General features: G+C 37.0%; 1 protein-coding gene across 2 annotated transcripts; it reads left to right on the plus strand.

The window, feature by feature from the left end:
- Positions 1 to 13,668: 13,668 nt before the first annotated feature.
- On the plus strand, positions 13,669 to 17,662 carry LOC131331394 (transcription factor bHLH143-like). Of its 2 annotated transcripts, none has more exons than XM_058365316.1 (4): positions 13,669 to 13,835; positions 14,717 to 15,419; positions 15,556 to 15,725; positions 15,826 to 17,662. In XM_058365316.1, the coding sequence occupies exon 4, from the start codon at positions 15,843 to 15,845 to the stop codon at positions 16,920 to 16,922; it is 1,080 nt and encodes a 359-aa protein (XP_058221299.1). In that variant the 5' UTR covers positions 13,669 to 13,835; positions 14,717 to 15,419; positions 15,556 to 15,725; positions 15,826 to 15,842; the 3' UTR covers positions 16,923 to 17,662. The 2 variants fall into 2 exon arrangements, with proteins under 2 accessions (XP_058221299.1, XP_058221298.1); XM_058365315.1 differs by having other exon boundaries at positions 13,670 to 13,835; positions 15,556 to 15,718.
- The last annotated feature ends 189 nt before the right edge of the window (positions 17,663 to 17,851 follow it).

Below are 17,851 nucleotides of genomic sequence, written 5' to 3' on the forward strand. Positions count from 1 at the left end.
ACGACATATGTGAGGTGATATTTGTTTCCGCTAAAAGAACTTAGTACCCCAAAAAAATTCTAGCTAGCTATTTTATAATCGAGATGGGCACATGATTTCAACATTCGGTGTTCAAACTACACATGAATTACAACATATGTGAGGCGATGTTTGTTTCTGCTGAAAGAACTGATTAACTACCAAAAAAAAAAAACTCTAGCTAGCTAGTATTTTATAATCGAGATGGGCACATAATTTCAACATTGGGTGTTTGAACAACACATAAATTACAATATATGTGAGGCGATATTTGTTTTTGCTAAAAGAACTTACAGAATCCATGTTTTGGACTGGAGGAGGCAGTCAAAATCTGTACCGTCCAATACTGCAATCAATGGTTCGAATCTGCTCAAAGACTCTTCGCTTCGCTAATTGAATTTTTTTGCGCGAATAGTTCTTGAGCAAATCTGTACAATTGATTTTTCCCAATGTATGATTCAGATTTAGACTGTTTCCTCTAGTCCAAAACTTTGACTGAGAAGGATCTGATCCTTTTTGCTAATCCTTTGGGATAACATGCATGCGATATCCATATGTATATATGTATTTGCACTAGAAACTACTGTACAATTTGGTAAGCAGTATATATCTGTAGATACGTACATGTGTATGCACACCCACATACTGTGGTCTCTTCTGGTTTATTGGATCAAACTGAAAGAAATAGGAATAGTGGTAGTGGTGCTAAATTTGATGCATCTGAATGAATGAATGGATGGTTCTTGTTGTTCACTAATTTTGGTCACTTTCATTCACGATCTCATTTTAGTCGGAAGTTCAGGAGATTTATGGGATGTATCCAATAATGAAGCATAATTAATGTGTAGTTAAAATTCTCCTCAGGATTTCTCTCTTCTAGAAGCGATCAAAGGGGCCAATAATATCACTTCATCATCATTATTATTACTATCATCATCTTCGTTAATTCTCTATTGTTCTTGTAATGGTATTGCGCCATCATATTAGGTTTAAAGTGACTTCCTTGGTACCCGGGATTAGTTGAGGTGCACGTAAGCTGCCCGAACATCCGAATTATTGAAAAAAAAGTGACTTTCTTGGTTTAAATAGTTATGCTTTACCGAATAAACGAACCCACCAAAAGTACGGAGATGCACCAAAGAGCTAGACTTTGTAATTATTCATGCGTGGAAATGGGACTTTAGTTAATCTAATGATACAAGTAGCTAATTTCAAACCATGGTGGATAAAACAATTAATTACATTCATGCTGTGGTTAATCATGATTTTGACTTTTTTTAACAAAAGGTTGAATAAAAAACCTAACATCGATATCGAACTTTTAATGAACTAATTAATTTCTAATCTTTGGTTAGGTGAAAATAGTTTTAAAAAATGATCAAACCGAATAACTAATCATGGTCTGCCCTTTTTAATTAACTTTTCAAACAAAAGACATGAGGTTAGTGCTAAACAAGAATCATTTTGCAAAACCCAATTTTTAATTACTTGGAAATAGACGCACGATTCCACTCCGTAAAATTCGGCCGACTTTAATGCATGGTTTCATACCACTAACACGCAAATTATGTGTTATTCCCTAGTCATTGGTAACTGAGTTAATTTTTTAATAATGGAAAACATTAATTGGACGAACTTGTTTAAAAAAGAGTTGAAACAGAGCATCACATTTGAGTAGTATTTTTTATAACTTAGGTGTTTAGGACAGTTTACGCACATCTCGACTAATTTTGAGCGCACTTGTTAGGAGTACTGGGCCCAAAGAAGTTGATAGCGCCTAACAAGTTTCGAACCTTAGAAGAGCAAATCTCTAAGTCCTAAACCTTGACAAGAAAGCCTATGAGCAGAGCAACACACGTATATTGGAGCCATTTTGGTGATGTAGGGAACTTTTTAGATATTGCAAAAATTTGCATTGTTTTTTTATTTTCGGTCAATCGGAAATTCAGAAATTTTCATTGTTGTCCTTAGACGGTGCAATGTAATTTTGACAAAACCAGCTACTTTGTCAATTCTTAACCCATTGATTCATTCAAAACACTGTAGTTCTTTCGTCATTGAGAATATCAATTGTCGCTGAGTTGACAATTAAACTCTATATTTGATACCAATGAGATCTTAGCACAGTTGGTACGCCTCCCTCGGTGGAAGCAGGTTTGAGCTCTGCGAGAGGTAGTTTGGGGTTCAGGGCTACGGACAGTCTCTAAATCTCCTATGGACTAACATATTAACACTTTGTTAATCTCTGTTTATGTATACAATATGGACAAAAAAAATTCTATATTTACTTAGTATGTTCGGGCCACCATGCATGGACTATTCTTGGGAGTACAATCTTACCATCAATTGCAGCGAGGGATAATTTAAAGGTGGGATTCAAATATGGTACAAATTACAAAACGTTTGACAAGGCTATTATGAGGCTTGAATTTGCGTCAGTGGAAAGGGAGTTTTGGGCCGGGTAACACTACCCAAAAAATGATCGACTTTAGCAAGGGAGGAGTTGCTATCATTTAATTTTTGTTATTTAGCATACTCAGAATACTACGTTGCATTGTCTACGTGACAATTTACATAATGACAAATAATCAAACAGTAGAGACATTATTATTTACTTTCATTAGGTGGTTGCATAGGAGACAACGAGGGACCCACATTATACGATAACAATCTTTTATTTGCAAGGATTGCCACATGACACTCCGGAAGCAGAAATGATTCTCAAAACTTTTGTGCACAGATTGTGATGTGGGGCTTATTCCGGATCCCACACAAATAATTCGACCCGTTCATTAAATGTAAAACATTTTTTCAAGGGTCTCTATGAAAAATTAGCTCAATCCGATACTTATAAGTGCTCAATCCAATCATCTAACTTTTCACTGATAGGTATTGGATTGAGTTGATTTTTTGCGGAGACTCTTGAAAAAATGTTTTCCATTGAATGAACGGATCAAATTATTTGTGTGTGACCTAGAGTGGACCCCACACTACAATCTGTGCACAGTTGCTGTGTGAGTAGCATGATTGCTCGTCTGCTCCGGAAGTACCCATTAATCGGTCAAGTTCGGGAGGTAATATGAGAAGTAAGCTACCTGAATTTGACTAGGTCAGTTCATAATAGAAGCATACTAATCATCTGACACATTTCAAAATTCATTAAGGAGTTAATTTATAGGTTTAATTCATATGCTATATAGTATAATTTAGGCACTCAATGACAAATTTAAAAGTGCATTTATGACAAAATGGAGTGCAAAAATCATTTCTTTTCTTAAAATTTAATTATAGATTTTTTTTTTCTAGTCATTTTTTATTTTATGGTAGGAATGGAAATTCATCAAAGTCACTGATGATCATCTAATAAGTCTCTCTCTCCCTGTGGAAATTAAGAAAAAAAAGATGGGAAAGTTGTTACCTTGAAGACCGGCCACATTCAAGCCACCATGATGAGAAGGTAGCTTTTTAGTGTTTTCTTTTCTTGCCATCCAAGCCATACCAAACGTACGAACGTGCGACAGCCAATTCCAAATCATGTTCCTTTCTCGTCACTTATAATTTTTAATTCCTATAATTCCATGCAATACCATAAAATCTTGGTGCACCAAAACCCTTAAGAAGCCACCCAAAAGAAGAAATATTAAGTGTCCTTTTCATGGGCATCAACATATTGCTCAGATCCTCCAAACGGGAAGGTTTTGGGTTCATATCTTGCTATAAGCAAGGTACGTAGTATTAACAGTTACAGTTGATTTATACCCGACGTCCCCGTCTTCTTCCCCCTAGATATAGAGTAGAGTAGATTCTTCCCACATTTGACAAAAAGCAAAAAACATATTGCCCCCTTCAAACTCTCCAAACATACTTAGGGTCGGTTTGGACTAATCTATAATTATTATAGTAGATAGTTTTGGTGTCTAGTGATCTTTTTTAGCTTTTCGTCACAATATTTGAAAATAAATATTCGTCGAGAAATCAAAAAAAGTATTGAAATATAGACGCAAAAGTATTGAAATATAGACGCAAATTGAAAAAAGTTAAAAAAAAGGAAAACAAAATTTGTACTTTTTGCCTGTAGTGAACTTTCGTTAGATTGTGGTGAACTGATAATTTTTCAATGTTTTATTTTTCCTCACCGTCTCATCACGAAAGATTATTCCAAAAAAAATTGATGTGAACTGATCTAAAGGATTCAAAAAAACAAACATAAAACACTTGTAATGCTTACCAAAAAAAAATACGTCTAACAATTTATGCCAAATCAACCGGCCCTTTACTTTGTCCATGTAACAACCGAACTCAACTGACCATGGATCCTTTTTCCGCCTGAACACTTGACCTTAAAAAGTATATACTGACAGGTAGGATTAAGTGAGTGTTAGAGATATTAGATATGCCAAGCGAGGTTCTACTCCCAACCAATGTTGGAGTAACCACTTAGTACTCCCCCCAAATCTGGGGTATCATTACAATCCATGGCGTCATTAACGGATCCCTCACACGGGTTTGATGATGTATTTCCAACCTAACAACACTCTAATTACTTCTTTAATCTCTCTAGCCATTATACAAGCCCCAAACAAACCCTTAAACAAAAGTTTCAAACATAGAGAGAGGGTTGACACTCCCTAGTGGGCCGTTTTTTCCCCTCATAGAATATGCCTAGAAGTATATTAATGTAAAGTAGAATTGGGGCAAAAAGTCCTAGAAAGTGGGTGGTGGCTAGTGTGTAACACTTATTAAGGAATGGGATTCCCCTACTTTGGTTGTCCTTTTACCTATATTGGTTTGTGGGTACTATTTTAAAAGCATAGGCTTTGTGTTCTTTTTTTAGTGGCTTTGGTGGAGGGAGAGGGTATTGTTTTTAGCTTTCCAAGCGTGGATGGTTTTGTTGGAGAATCCACAACCAAATTGGCTCCATGGGCCTCATGCCCCCCTCACCCCACTCTCCCACCACCAAACTCAAGTTTATGTTAGTCTCTCAATGGAACTTTCTGGCCTTTTTCTGAAACAAATTAGATTCAAAAGCTTAAGTTGTTAAACGGAGAAGTTTATCCTTAATTAGTGATAGAGTTTCTAACGCTTGTGTCTTTTCAAGTCTGTCACGCGCATTGTCTTTTGGATCTATTATCCTTCCGTCATTTTTTTTGGGGATGTGTCATTGTATAATATGACGAATATCAAAAACATGGATTTGTTAACGTGAGCTGGATTAATGGATGGTCACGAGCTATGTTTAACTCAATGGTCAAACTATTAGGTGGAAAAGACCCGAGAATCATATCGTAGTTGGGGCACCATAGCGCTGAAAACATATTTTTATCAATGGCAACGAGAATACTTAACCAACACAGTTGTTAGTTTTTAACTACAAAGGTCTATAATGCATACTTTTTTACAAAAATGACTAAAAATAATACTCCTAACAAAAACTTTAGGAAAGAAATGTCAAATTGATCTTATTAATTTACATGCATCTTATGTACCCAATGATTGAGGCATATGAATTACACATTTCAAGCTATTTATGTGCATATAAATAAATTTCTGGTGGGTAAGCTACCAAGCATCATCCAGCAGCTTCCAAAACCCCAGGACTTTTAAGTCAGTGGTCAACCCACAACCACCAATCTGTTTGTCAAATAGCTTGGAGTATTAACGGATCAACTAACTTCAAATAGGAAAAATGCTTTCTAAAAAAAAAGGAGGAAAAATTGCTGTGGCTTGAGCAATTTTGTACTTCGATCACCTCCTTAACTTGTAGCAAAAGAAACCTCAAGGGATTGGCCGGGATCATTTTCAAAACCTCTGAGGCGCTATTAGCTCCTTGGAGCTAGAACTGGCTCTAAGCTGAAACTTGTGTCGCAGCCGCTTTAGGCCTCCAAAAAAATTTGGTTAAAACCTATCGAGCATAGTTTATTATGTTTTCTTGTGCTATATGATCTACTTACTCACAAATTCTAGAAAATTTTCGTTTAGTATGGTTGTTTCGAAAGATGTAGTGCCGACAATATATGAAAGAAATATCAAATCGGTGTAGCCGCCCATGGGTGCGCGTAAGCTAATCCCGACACGGGAGTAAAAAAAACTTGTAGCAAAAGACCAATTTACCTGCTCTTAATTTTGGCCTAAGTTTCATAAAATACGTATAAACTAATTAAAGCGCAAACATTTATAAATTAAAAGTGAGTATTCGAGGATTAAAGAATCCATAAGACGTGGGTTTATGGGGAATCCTTTCCTTGCTTTACAAATGGAGGGAGTGCCTTAGTGCCGGAAAAAGGGTAGACCCAAAATACTACTACTAGTACTATATGTGATTAGGATTAATACGAGATTAATTAGGACTAATAACTTTGATTGGGCGTGTTTAGTGTTCCCTCCACTCCAAACAAAAGGGTATGAAAGTATACATATAGAAAAAAAGATTAGTATTCTTTATTAATTCTAGAGTTGTTTAAAAACTGGTGGTGCTGTGGATCTTCTTTACCCCTGTGCACAAGATTTGCTTCAGGTGATCAAAATCATGGGTATCTTCTGGGTTTTTTTTTTTTTTTTTTTTAATTCGACTAAACAGGCTTTAAGTAATCTAATCGCCTGGTTATTTTATTCCCATTTGTTTAATCATTGTTCTCTGTTTGGCTACGTTGCACGTTTGGTTTGTATTATTTGTCCCAAATTAAAATATTATGTTTAACTAGGTGCATGAACGCGTTTTCGCCATACCCTATAAATGGGTACAATTAGGGTTGGTAAAGTTACTCGAAAAGCTTGCGAATCGGAGGGCATTAATTTATTTGGTTTTGAAAGGGAATTGTCTTAGTTCTCGGTTGAAAAAATTGACTCGGACCGGGTTTAATCATTCAAGTTTATTTTGATTGGATTTAGGATTGAACGTGCATGGAGGAATATATAGTTGGTTCAATTATGAACCGAAAAAATTCAAGAAATTTTTTGATTCTGTAGCTGGTTTTGACTTGAACTAACACGACCTATACCAACATTGACTCGATTTTGTAATCTCAGAGTGGGTATCTTAGCACTCACTCATACCAAAGTAGCAATTGATGCACTTCAAACTATATTTTTGTTATTTATCACCGAGGCACGACTGCATAATGAATAATACAACTACATGATGCGTTTGATGATTTCTAAAAGGGGCAATGATCTTGGCACTCTAGTATTTGTCTTTTAGTTTTTGTGTTGTGTGTATTTTCCACCCTAAAAGACAAATATTGGAGTGTGGTTATAAAAAAAATGGAGTGTCAAAATCAATTACCAAAGATTTAACCACTCTATGCCCTTTTTTACCTTTTGTTTTGATGTAAGTTGTTGTGCGATGTGCGGAAAATACGACGAATCAATCTATCGGAAGAACAATAAAGATGGACGAAATCAAGACAAGTAAGAAAAAACCACCCAAGAACACAAAGGTTCATGTGGTTTGATACACAAACTATGTATCGACTCCACGGGACCCAACGGATTAGGTCTACGCCCACATGAAAAAACCTCAAGTGGATCAGATTCCCAACAAGTGGTATTAGAGCCAATGACTGAAAATCTATAGACAGACTCTCCTTGAAGCAGCGGAGTTCCTAGTGCATGTGGTAGGTGGCGAACAACAAGTTGACTCTCAATGGAGTGGGTATGGTGGCTCTCAATGGAGTGGGTGTGGTAAATAAGCTTGGGGTTCAGACACAGTGTTGGAGAATGGTAATAGATTAAGAATTAAGAGGGAGTTAAATGGATCAAATTGAGGAGATGAAGGGCTTGAGCCGCACCAAGAGGGGTGAAGATTACAATGCTCACTTTGGGTTTGGATGGGGTTGCAAGTAAGGAGTCTTGAAGTGGGAGATTGTTACGGCTGCGAAGCCTGAGAGCTATACCGGCTCACGCCATAGGCCGGGCGGGCAGTGCACGAAAAGGAGAAAATAAATAGGTGCTTAGAGCATCCGCAATGTAATAATCAAAAGTGAATAATCAAAACTTATCACGTCAGCTTTTGATTATTCATTTAGAGGGTAGCTAAAGTTAGTAATGTGAATTCCCACATTGTTACTTTTGATTATTCAAATGCCCAAATTTGATTATTAGTTAAGAGATTGCTAACTTTGATTATTATAATATAAGTACTTTTTTAAGTACACATTGCTAATTTTAACAATATTTTGATTTTGATTATTACATTGTGAATGCTCTTATGGAATTTCCCATTTGGTCGTTCGGAACGTGGACAAAATGAATATAAAGCCCCAAATCAGTTTTATAGGGTTAAAATATAATACTTATTGGGAGAAAAAGCTATTGTACTTGTAGAGAGGAACTTCGAGGGTTTCCTTCATTGATCATAATGAATTGGCATGGCTTTCGAGGAGTAAGTAGTTGTCGAATCTCGCAAATCTGTGTGCTCTGTCTCTCATTCTCTCCCTCTTTTTTCTCTGATTTGTTTTCTGTGATTCATAGCATCCAAGATCGTGATCGGTTTGTGTGTCGATGAGTTTGAGCGCGTAGTTCAAATAATATCAGAACTACTGATATCAGAGCCGTTAACTAACGATCTATAGGTTGACTCTCCAGGAAGCATTAGGGGTCATGAGCTTGCATGGAGAGTCTTGGAGAGCGGAAAATTCATTGTAACTCTCGACGAAGGAAAAATACCGGATGCATGAGGCAGGTTAAGGGGGAGCCAAATGGATCAAATCGAGAGGAAACTAGGCCCAATGCATGATTTCCACATGGGGGAGAGATTGTTAGATACATGTGTGAAAAATTGAGTCTCACATTAGATAAATAAAAAAAGATTGAACCATAATATACAGGGACTGGGGGGAGCTGCTGTCCCTCGAAGGGACAACAGCGTGCTGTACCGGCCGAGGGGGTCTTGCTCCGGTCTTATTCCAATGATCGAAAACGTTCACTTCGTAGAGCTCGTCGAGTTAAATAAGTATGTAAAAAATCAGTTTTATCGGATATTATTAAGTGCCTGATGAATACGTATAACTTGCCAATAATGGGTTCTAATAGATTTGATCCAGCGTTTCGGATCCATTCTTTTCAAAACAAAAAGGTTTCGATTAGACACTTAATGATATCTGATCGAGTTGATTTTTTACATATTCGTTCAACTCGACAAGCTCTACAAAGTGAACGTTTCTGATCAATAGAGCGAGACTGGAGCACAGCCCTCTTAGCCGGGACAGCAGGCTGTTGTCCCTTAAAGGGACAGCAGCTCCCCCAACTCCAATATACAATTAGATATGCAACATTCAATGTATACTGGGTCCAGATAATATGGTGTAGACTCACAGATATTCTCCAACGAAATGGGCCTACGCGCCAATAGAGAAAATCTCAGGTGTATCAAACTCCAACAAGAGAGGGTGGAGCATTTGATGCATGATTAGAGTGCCAAAAGAAATCATAATGTGATTTATTGCAACATTTCCGTATAATCCATCTTTATGACTCGGACATCAGCATAATTTTCACTCTCATGCGGAGAGAGAGATTGAAGAGGGTAAAGTGTTAAAGCTTAATGGGAAAGGTAAAGTTAATGAAGCATACTTGTCAAAAAGTGACACCTCGTGTATAATGTGGTTAGGGGGCGTTTTCGATAAACAATAAGTTTGAGTCAAGTTGTTTTCACTAAACAAGGTTTTAGAAAACGTGTCAATGATGTTTTAGTTCAGAAGGAAATAACTTAATTTTTAACAATTTTTTTACTTAATTTAATATAAACAACTTAACTATAGCAAAAAAATTGTAGTGAAAAAAATTTAAGGGAAAATGACGGCCCATGAAATATTTTGATAATTAATATCCGATAAGGATATTTTCAGTATTAACAAATGTTCTTAGCATGTTCTTGACGAATATTTATTATCAAAACACGTCATTGGGCGTCATTTTTCCAAAATTTAATGGAAACCTTAGCCTGGACTTGTTCGTTTTGAATTTTGAAGAAGGTTTTAAAAGAGACTTGATTGAAGGAAATAGATAGATAAAGAAAATATATTAAGAAGCATTCGCACATGTTTTAAAGCCCAAACAAACAAGCTCCAATAATAGAATAAAGTCATTAATTAAAAAAATAAATGCCCTCAATCCATGGTTTTGGAGTCTCCATTGATGACTCTCTCGATGGTTCAGACACGGCCATAAATCACATCAATGAAAAGAGCATTTTTCTAATCTTTAATTTGGTGGAGGCCGTTTCCAAATAGCCCCTTTTTTTTCCTTTTTCCTTTTTATTTTTATGTGGGATCTTTTTCCAAATGGCCTTTTTAAGCCCCCAATTTCTTTAGGAAAATGATGTTGGCATTTCAAAAATTGATGCATGCATTCCAAAATCAGTGTTAATTCAAAGCCAATTTTCATTATTTTTTGGAATGCCTCCATCAATTTTTAGAATGCCAATATCATTTCCCTTTGGCTCCGTTCAGTTGCCAGGAATGTTATACATGAAAGTTATTCTCAAGAAAAGTCAAGTAAAGTGAAGTAAAATAAAAAGAAAATTTTTTTCCTGTGAGTGTTCATTTGATAAAAGAATTTTGCAAGAATAATTAAGGTTTAGTTGTTCATTTGTCAGGAAAAAGAAACTTTCGGGAAAATTTTGTGAGTGTTCACTCATTTTCCTTTTCCCGCAACGCAAAATCCTGTGTTTTTTGCAGGATCACTTTTGCAAGAAAGTAATTCCTGCAGGAAAACTTAAAAATGTGTTTCCTACTACTTTCCTGCCAACTGAACACTACAAAAATCATGGGAAAGTTGATTTTTCCATCATTTCCTGTACTTTTCTGGCAACTGAACGGAGCATTTCTTTATATGTAGGTTATTGACGGATAATTCTGGTGTTCCCAACTTCCCAAAATATATATTTCTTTTAAATTGTGGATTTTAACAGCTCTCGAGCTCTTCCTCTCAAGTCACCTCAGAATTTAGGTTTTAGGTGTGTATGAAAAAGAAAATAATTGTTTATTTTTTGTGAGATCGCATATTCGAATCACATGGAAGTCAAAAACTTCAAACCTTGGGACTACTGAAAATTTAAACCGGTCGTTAACTCCATGATATTAGAATTAGTCGAGATGCTCGAAACCTAACTCGAACATTTGGATAGAGAGAGAAAAAAGTAATCTCAAATTTGCCAAATATACTCGATGATTAACCAAAAATCTCAGCACTCAAACACCTTAGCTGGTCAGTGGGCCCAACATTGCGTTTATACGATTGGAGTTTAAACGGTCAAGCTCCAAATAATTGGTCTTCATGTCACACATAGGATACCATCTCCTTTGATGTTACAAATATTTTACTACCTCTTTCATGTACTTTCCTGTTGGAATGCATAAATAACCAACTCTTATTTACCAGGGAAAAAAAAAAAACTTTTTAAAATGGCCAAAGTATGAGTGTTGTGCACCAGCTGCCCAACACCGTACTGTGTAGCATTCGAGCCATTCGTTTGACTCGAAACAGACAGCCCGAATGTGCACGGTGGCGCACAACATCTCTTCGGATTGGTAAATTAATCACACACGAAAGCGTTGTCAAGTTAGCTTAGACGCACCTCTATTAATATTTGTGAAATCCATTACAATGTCTATTAACGGGACTCGATTAAATTGTCAGGATAAAAATCTAGTAGATAATGACCCACAAGAGTGAACTAATTCTAAGAGGACTCAAAAGACTATGAACCTGAGATATAGGAGTACTTAGGAGAGAGCAAATTAATTTTAAATCCTCAGACATTGATAGGGAAAACCTGTGATTCGAATGCAATAGACATGATGGTACGTGCAATTAAGTGTTGAAGGTTCTAAATTCGAGTTAATGGAATAGTATTGACATCTCTATAGTAATACAGAGTAACTAAACTCACTAACCAACTACCGATAGTAATGACAATTTTTTAAAAATATCTGTTAGCACTTTTAAAGGTAATGTACAGCCTATTTTAAGCATCTTAAGAATTTTTGGCCCTTATGACACACATTAACAAATTTGCAATATTAATAACAAATTTTGTTATATTATCAGACAAAATATAAGGAGAAAAATGACAAGAAATTGTTATTAGATTGTGTAGATGTATGATTTTAGTAAGATAATTAGTAAGATTAGAAATGGAGGTATCGCTGGTGTTCCAACTCTATCTAATACTCCTATAGCACTCGACAAAGTAGTGTTGTGTGATTGGAGTTTAAGTTCTTTCTGGATGAGGTGGAAACTCATGTGCATCCTAATGTGCATTCATTGTAGTTATCTGAATCGTTCATTTTGTGGACCTGAGAGTAGTAGTATATCAACGCAAAAAATTAGCTTGATCAGACATCAATAACTATATAAAAAATTAAATTCTTATTTATAAAATGGGCAGTCATCGATAGTTTAGCTTAAAAAAACTAGTGACAGAATCAGGCCGTCTATTTTACAAACATAATTTTATTTTTGATGTAACTATTGATGTTCGATTAAGTTGATTTTTTACGTGAATATATTATTTTGCAGGCTTTACAAGATGAATGGTTCAAATTAGTGCAATGAACGCTTGGTAGGGCCCATAATGGGCAATGATACTCGTGCAATTACCGGAAGAAACTGGCTCCCAAAAATATAAAAACTAAAATTTCACTATAAAACTATGGAACATATTTGGAATGCAGGAAGGGAGGGTTGGCGTGCATGATTTTATATTATATTATAATAATATAGTTAGAAAAGAGGAAAGATTCAACAACAATGGATTCGTATAACCCGAATAATGGCTTTGTTCGTTTGCTATTTTAGTTTTGTTTTTCAATCATTACCCTACTTCTTTCTCTAATCATTACCTTATTTTTTCAATTATTACTTTCACATCTCTCTCTATCTCTCTCCAATCATTACTCCTATCTTCAATTATTATTCTATTTCTCTCTCCACCTACTACCAAAACTAAACTCTCAACCAAACACAAATAAAAGTTTTACCCAAGTGGGGGTTCGAACTGTACAAAAGAACGGGTCAAAAAGAACCGGACAGGGACTCTACAAGAATCATTATAGAGCCACTCACGGGGCCACCCACGCTCCTAATAGTCCCTTTATATACTTGCATTTCTTTTTAAAACCCGAGATTCGGGCTAATTTATGTGCACATTGAGTGAATTTTGAAGCTCTTAAATTAATGATCGGACAAAGTTTACGGTAACTCCTAAAGTTTGAAATATTTAGCTTCTGTTTAGTTTCAAATGTTCAAGCCATAGATGATGAAAATTTAGTATTTGTTTTCTTATGTACACATGATCAAACCCTCGGGTTATATTCTGGCATCTTGTTATCTTGTATCTATATCAATCATTCTAGCACCACAAACACACTCATATGCACTGTGAGTCCCGCACACACTTCACACCTTCAATGTATGTGAGACCCACGGCACATGTGAGTGTTTTTGTATATGCATTTGTGTAAGTGTTTGTGGTGATACCGTTTATACGCCTAAATGTAAATAGTCATTGATTGAACTGTAATTCCAAGCGTGCGTTCCGCACGTATGAAAACAAGACTAGAGGCCCCACCACCACCACCACCACACGAGCTAGAAGGGGCATTGATGTCAATTCGTTCTTCTATATAGTGCGTGCACTCGCCACTCTCGCCTTATCTTCAACACTTTGACTGTGCGCTCTCTCTCTCTCTCTCTCTCTCTCTCTCTCTAGCTGCAAAGCCTGCAATTGGATCTGGGTTTTCGTCGTTCTTGGAAATTCTGAGGATAATCTATTGGAATTGGGTTTCGATTTCTCGGCTTCTTGGTTAGCTCTCATTGTAAGTTCGTAGCTTTTCGATCTTTTCCTGTCTTGATATTTAGCTATGCTTATTATTTTGTCCCTTTGAGGCTGTGATGAGAAACAACGCTTTCTCCTCCATCTTCTTCTACATTTCTTACCATTTCTCACCAAATTACTCGATCCAAGTGAGGTATTGGTGAGAAACCCTACTACTTTCTTTTCTTTTCTTACCAAATCATTCAATCCAAAGGGCTGTTAGTTTTGCTTGAGCCCTTCTGCTTTGTTTTTTCTTCTCGTTCATTGGTTTATTTTAGATCCGTATTTATTTTTGTGTTTTATCCTGGAATTTTCTCCAGCTTTCGGTTCCTTAGAAGAATTAGGCAGCGATATTAGTTTCTTTTTCTTACCATTATCAGGGTTCTCAAATTACACAAAGCCCAATTTTATTGAAGCAAATTAAGTCATCGATTTCTTGAGCTGTTTTTTCTTGCTTAATAAGAGAGATCTCAGTTTGGTTGGTATTTTCACAATATATTCGGCAGAATACTTTTCACAAACTTTTTTAAAAACTTTTTTTTTTCCCTGGGAATTTTCTGTAAAGAATTCTACTTTTTAGGAAAATATCAGTTTTTTTTTTTGTTTTTAAAATTCTGTGTAAAGAATTCAACTTTTTTGTTGATGGGAAGTTTTTTGGAAGAATTCAATTTCTTTTTCCCCTGGGGAATTTTGTGTAAAGAATTCAACCTTTTAGGGGAAAAAATCATATATATTTTCTTTTCCTTCGTTTTCTCAGCAAACAACCAGGGAAAATATCCTTTTTTCAGTTAGATCTATTTCATTCCCTCTTGCATCCGTATGTGTACTGTGTAAACACACACGTATATGTATACATATGCCTGATATGTGTAACCCTTGCAGGTATTTGGAACAGGTGGCGAGGTGAAGACTTCAAAAATAGTCGTGGCGATCGGATTATTGGAACAGCATGCGGTGGTATTCTCTCTCAGTTGATGTTTTCCGGAAAGTAGTCTCCTTGAATTTGTACTGTCGCGTTATTCTGTAGCAATACCCTTAAATCAATTCAAACACAAACCCTTTAACTCGCCCTTTTTGTCAATACCTTCTTAATCCTCCATGGGATCCAATCTGTTTGTTGTCATTCCCTGCTACGTCCGCTGGATTAGCTGAACCTCTCTTGATTCCCTGCTTCATTGTTGAATCTATAATCTCTACATTTAATCCAGTCAATCACTGGTCTTTTTCCTTAGTACCTCTGTTCAATCCTTGCTGGCATTTTCTTTGATTCTTGTTTATTCAAAGGTAGCGGTGTTGTTTCGGTAAGAACTGTTGTGAAAAGTTGTGGGTTTTTCTTTGATTCTCGATAGCTGTGTTGTTTTCGATAAGAAGGGTTGTGAAGTTGTGGGTTTTGCGTTGATTCTCGTTTCGTCGAAGATAGCGGTGTTGTTTAGATAAGAAAGGGTTGGGGGAAGTTGTAGTTATGGTGTGCCAAGCAGCGAGCCAAACAAGATTTCGTGCACTGAAACACGAGAGCGGGATTGCTGGTAGTGCAACCATTATAGTCAGAGTCATAGCATGCTTTCAACCTCTGCAGGATTGCCAGGTACTTGGAAGAATTAGATTCAAATCATATTGGAGTTTCTTTTTATTTCCTTTTTTCGCTGTCTTTATCTTAGATGCCTTATGTATCTTTTGATGGTGGAGAATCTTATTCTATTCTGTTTGTTGGGCATTTGCAGGCTGAATATTTTCGTCACTTGCTTAAGCCTGTAACGTAGGTCGATTAGTTTCCCACGCATTTGTGTTTCAAGTTAAGCTGGATTATTTTAGTTCTTTTCTTTGTTCCTGGAAGAAAAATATCAAGTAATCAGTGATCAGTAATCTACAACTTCTGTTGTACTGGTAAGTGGTATGTTTCATATTCTCTATCTTTCCACTTAACTACAAAAATTTCCTCTACGTATTCTGATAGTTGTGTAATTTTCTGTGCTGTGTTTTCTTGATTTTAGGTGATTGTTGCGGTTGGATGGAAAACGACTTTGGGTCCTGGTTTCGTCACCAGATTTCTGATCGTCAATCACCCAATTTGAACGCCATGGGCACTCCATTCGACATTGGGCTGCAGAATACTATCCCTGCTCATATGAGCCCTTGCCCTAATGTCCTTCTCACGAAGGAGAATGCTCCAGTGTTTCCATTTTCCGGGGTTCCACATTTTAATGCGGGTCAACAGCTGAACGAACCTCAAGGATGGTTCTATTGCTTACCTCGATTCCGTCAGGCCTTCACGCCTGCTCCAAGCTCCATTTTCAAAGAAAAACTCTCTTCTGGTCCCAATCCAGAAGCTGGGTGTGCTCAGAAGAGGTTCCTTGTGTTTGATCAGTCAGGCGATCAAACAACCCTCATGTTTACCCCTGGGGTTGGGAGTTCCCCTGTCCAGTGCGCCACTACTTTTGGCCCAAAACTCGACAGTGCTTTTGATTTGAACAACGTAGGGCTTGGAACCAAAAGAGAGACCAGGCTGCACCTAGAGCCCATTTTGACTTGTGAATATTATGAAAATAAAAAAGATGATACGGGAAGTGAGATGTATCACGAAGACACTGAGGAAATAAATGCTTTACTTTACTCAGATGATGATGAGTATGATGATGATGGGGTTTCTTCTGAAGATGATGAAGTAGCGAGCACCGGTCATTCGCCTTGCGGAATGACAGATGATGGTAAACAGGAATTGCTTGAGGAAAGTGAAGAAGTTGCGAGTTCTAAAGGGCCCACCAAAAGGAGGAAACTGTTCGATGGAGGTTGTGAGGTGGAACCGCTCATGGACACTGCAACCTCTGTTAAGTCCAAAATATGCTTTGATTTGGAAGATGATGCTGAATCTAGTTGTGCCAATAGTAAAAATAAGGGCTTGGGCAAATTTGGATCATTGTCGGGCAACAAGAGGTCTAGGAAAGATAAAATAAGAGAGACGGTGGATATATTGCAGAGCATAATTCCTGGGGGAGAGGGAAAAGATGCAATTCGGATTCTGGATGAAGCTATTGATTATTTGAGATCCTTGAAGTATAAAGCCAAGGCTTTGGGGGTTGATACGCTCTGAGATGTACTTGTTCTCATATCATTATAATTTATAAGTAAGTTGTGTACGTGGTGTTCTTAGGAGTTCTACCTTGATTAAAGGTGTTTATGGTGCTGTGCAGAATAACGAGATGTGTCTATATATGAAGAAGTGAAAACTGGAGGTTGTGGATAGAGCTTTGAGCCGTATTGAAGTGTTTGTCCTATGATTTCGGTGGTAGCTTTGGTTTGTGTACTCTCTCCTCTCTCTGTTAGAGATATATTAGCATATTGGTGGCCATAAAGGGCAGTGAATTGGTAGTTGCCATCTTGGCTTTGAGTGAAGATAAAAGAACCTCATCGTTCATTGAGGAAAGCCTTGTCGATCTGAAAACTGCGTCAAGAAAATAACCTAAAGTAGGGGAGAGTGCACGCTTCGATGCTTTCTTTGGGACTCAAGCCTCACTTTTCGCGCATTTTATTTTCAGTTACGTGGTATGTTCTTTGTGGGATTTGCCTTTCTATTCCAGCAAAGTGTGAGAAGTGATCACTTCTCTGTGTCATGTATAGTTTCTTTAGGTCTTTCAATGGACCATCCGCCAAACATGCTTTACTCTACTGCTTCTCTTCCTTCGACCGAATTGAAGCATTGTCATTCGCGTTAGTCCACTGTGTGGAGCACTCCCTCTCTGACTGCTTTCGCGTTTTCAAAGAGATATCCAAGTGTTAATTGTATGTTTGGTGTTCTGCTGTTTAATCTTATTTGAGCTGAAAACTTTATTAGTGGCTTTTGTGGGTATTGATGATGTTGGTGTGTTGTTTTGGATATGCAATTCTATGCCTTTGTTTGGAGCTATTGCTGGTGTCTGTATGTCTATGTACTCACGTCGCATGCATGTATTTATGATGGGAGACAGCAAGTTGTGCTTTTATATTGGTGATTGCAAATTTGACGGCCTCATGAGGGGACCT

Source organism: Rhododendron vialii, chromosome 6a (assembly GCF_030253575.1).
Source record: "Rhododendron vialii isolate Sample 1 chromosome 6a, ASM3025357v1".
Taxonomy (NCBI): domain Eukaryota; kingdom Viridiplantae; phylum Streptophyta; class Magnoliopsida; order Ericales; family Ericaceae; genus Rhododendron; species Rhododendron vialii.

Coding starts and splice junctions, on each gene's coding strand:
- LOC131331394 (XM_058365316.1), top strand. CDS start 15,843: ATGGAAAACGACTTTGGGTCCTGGTTTCGTCACCAGATTTCTGATCGT.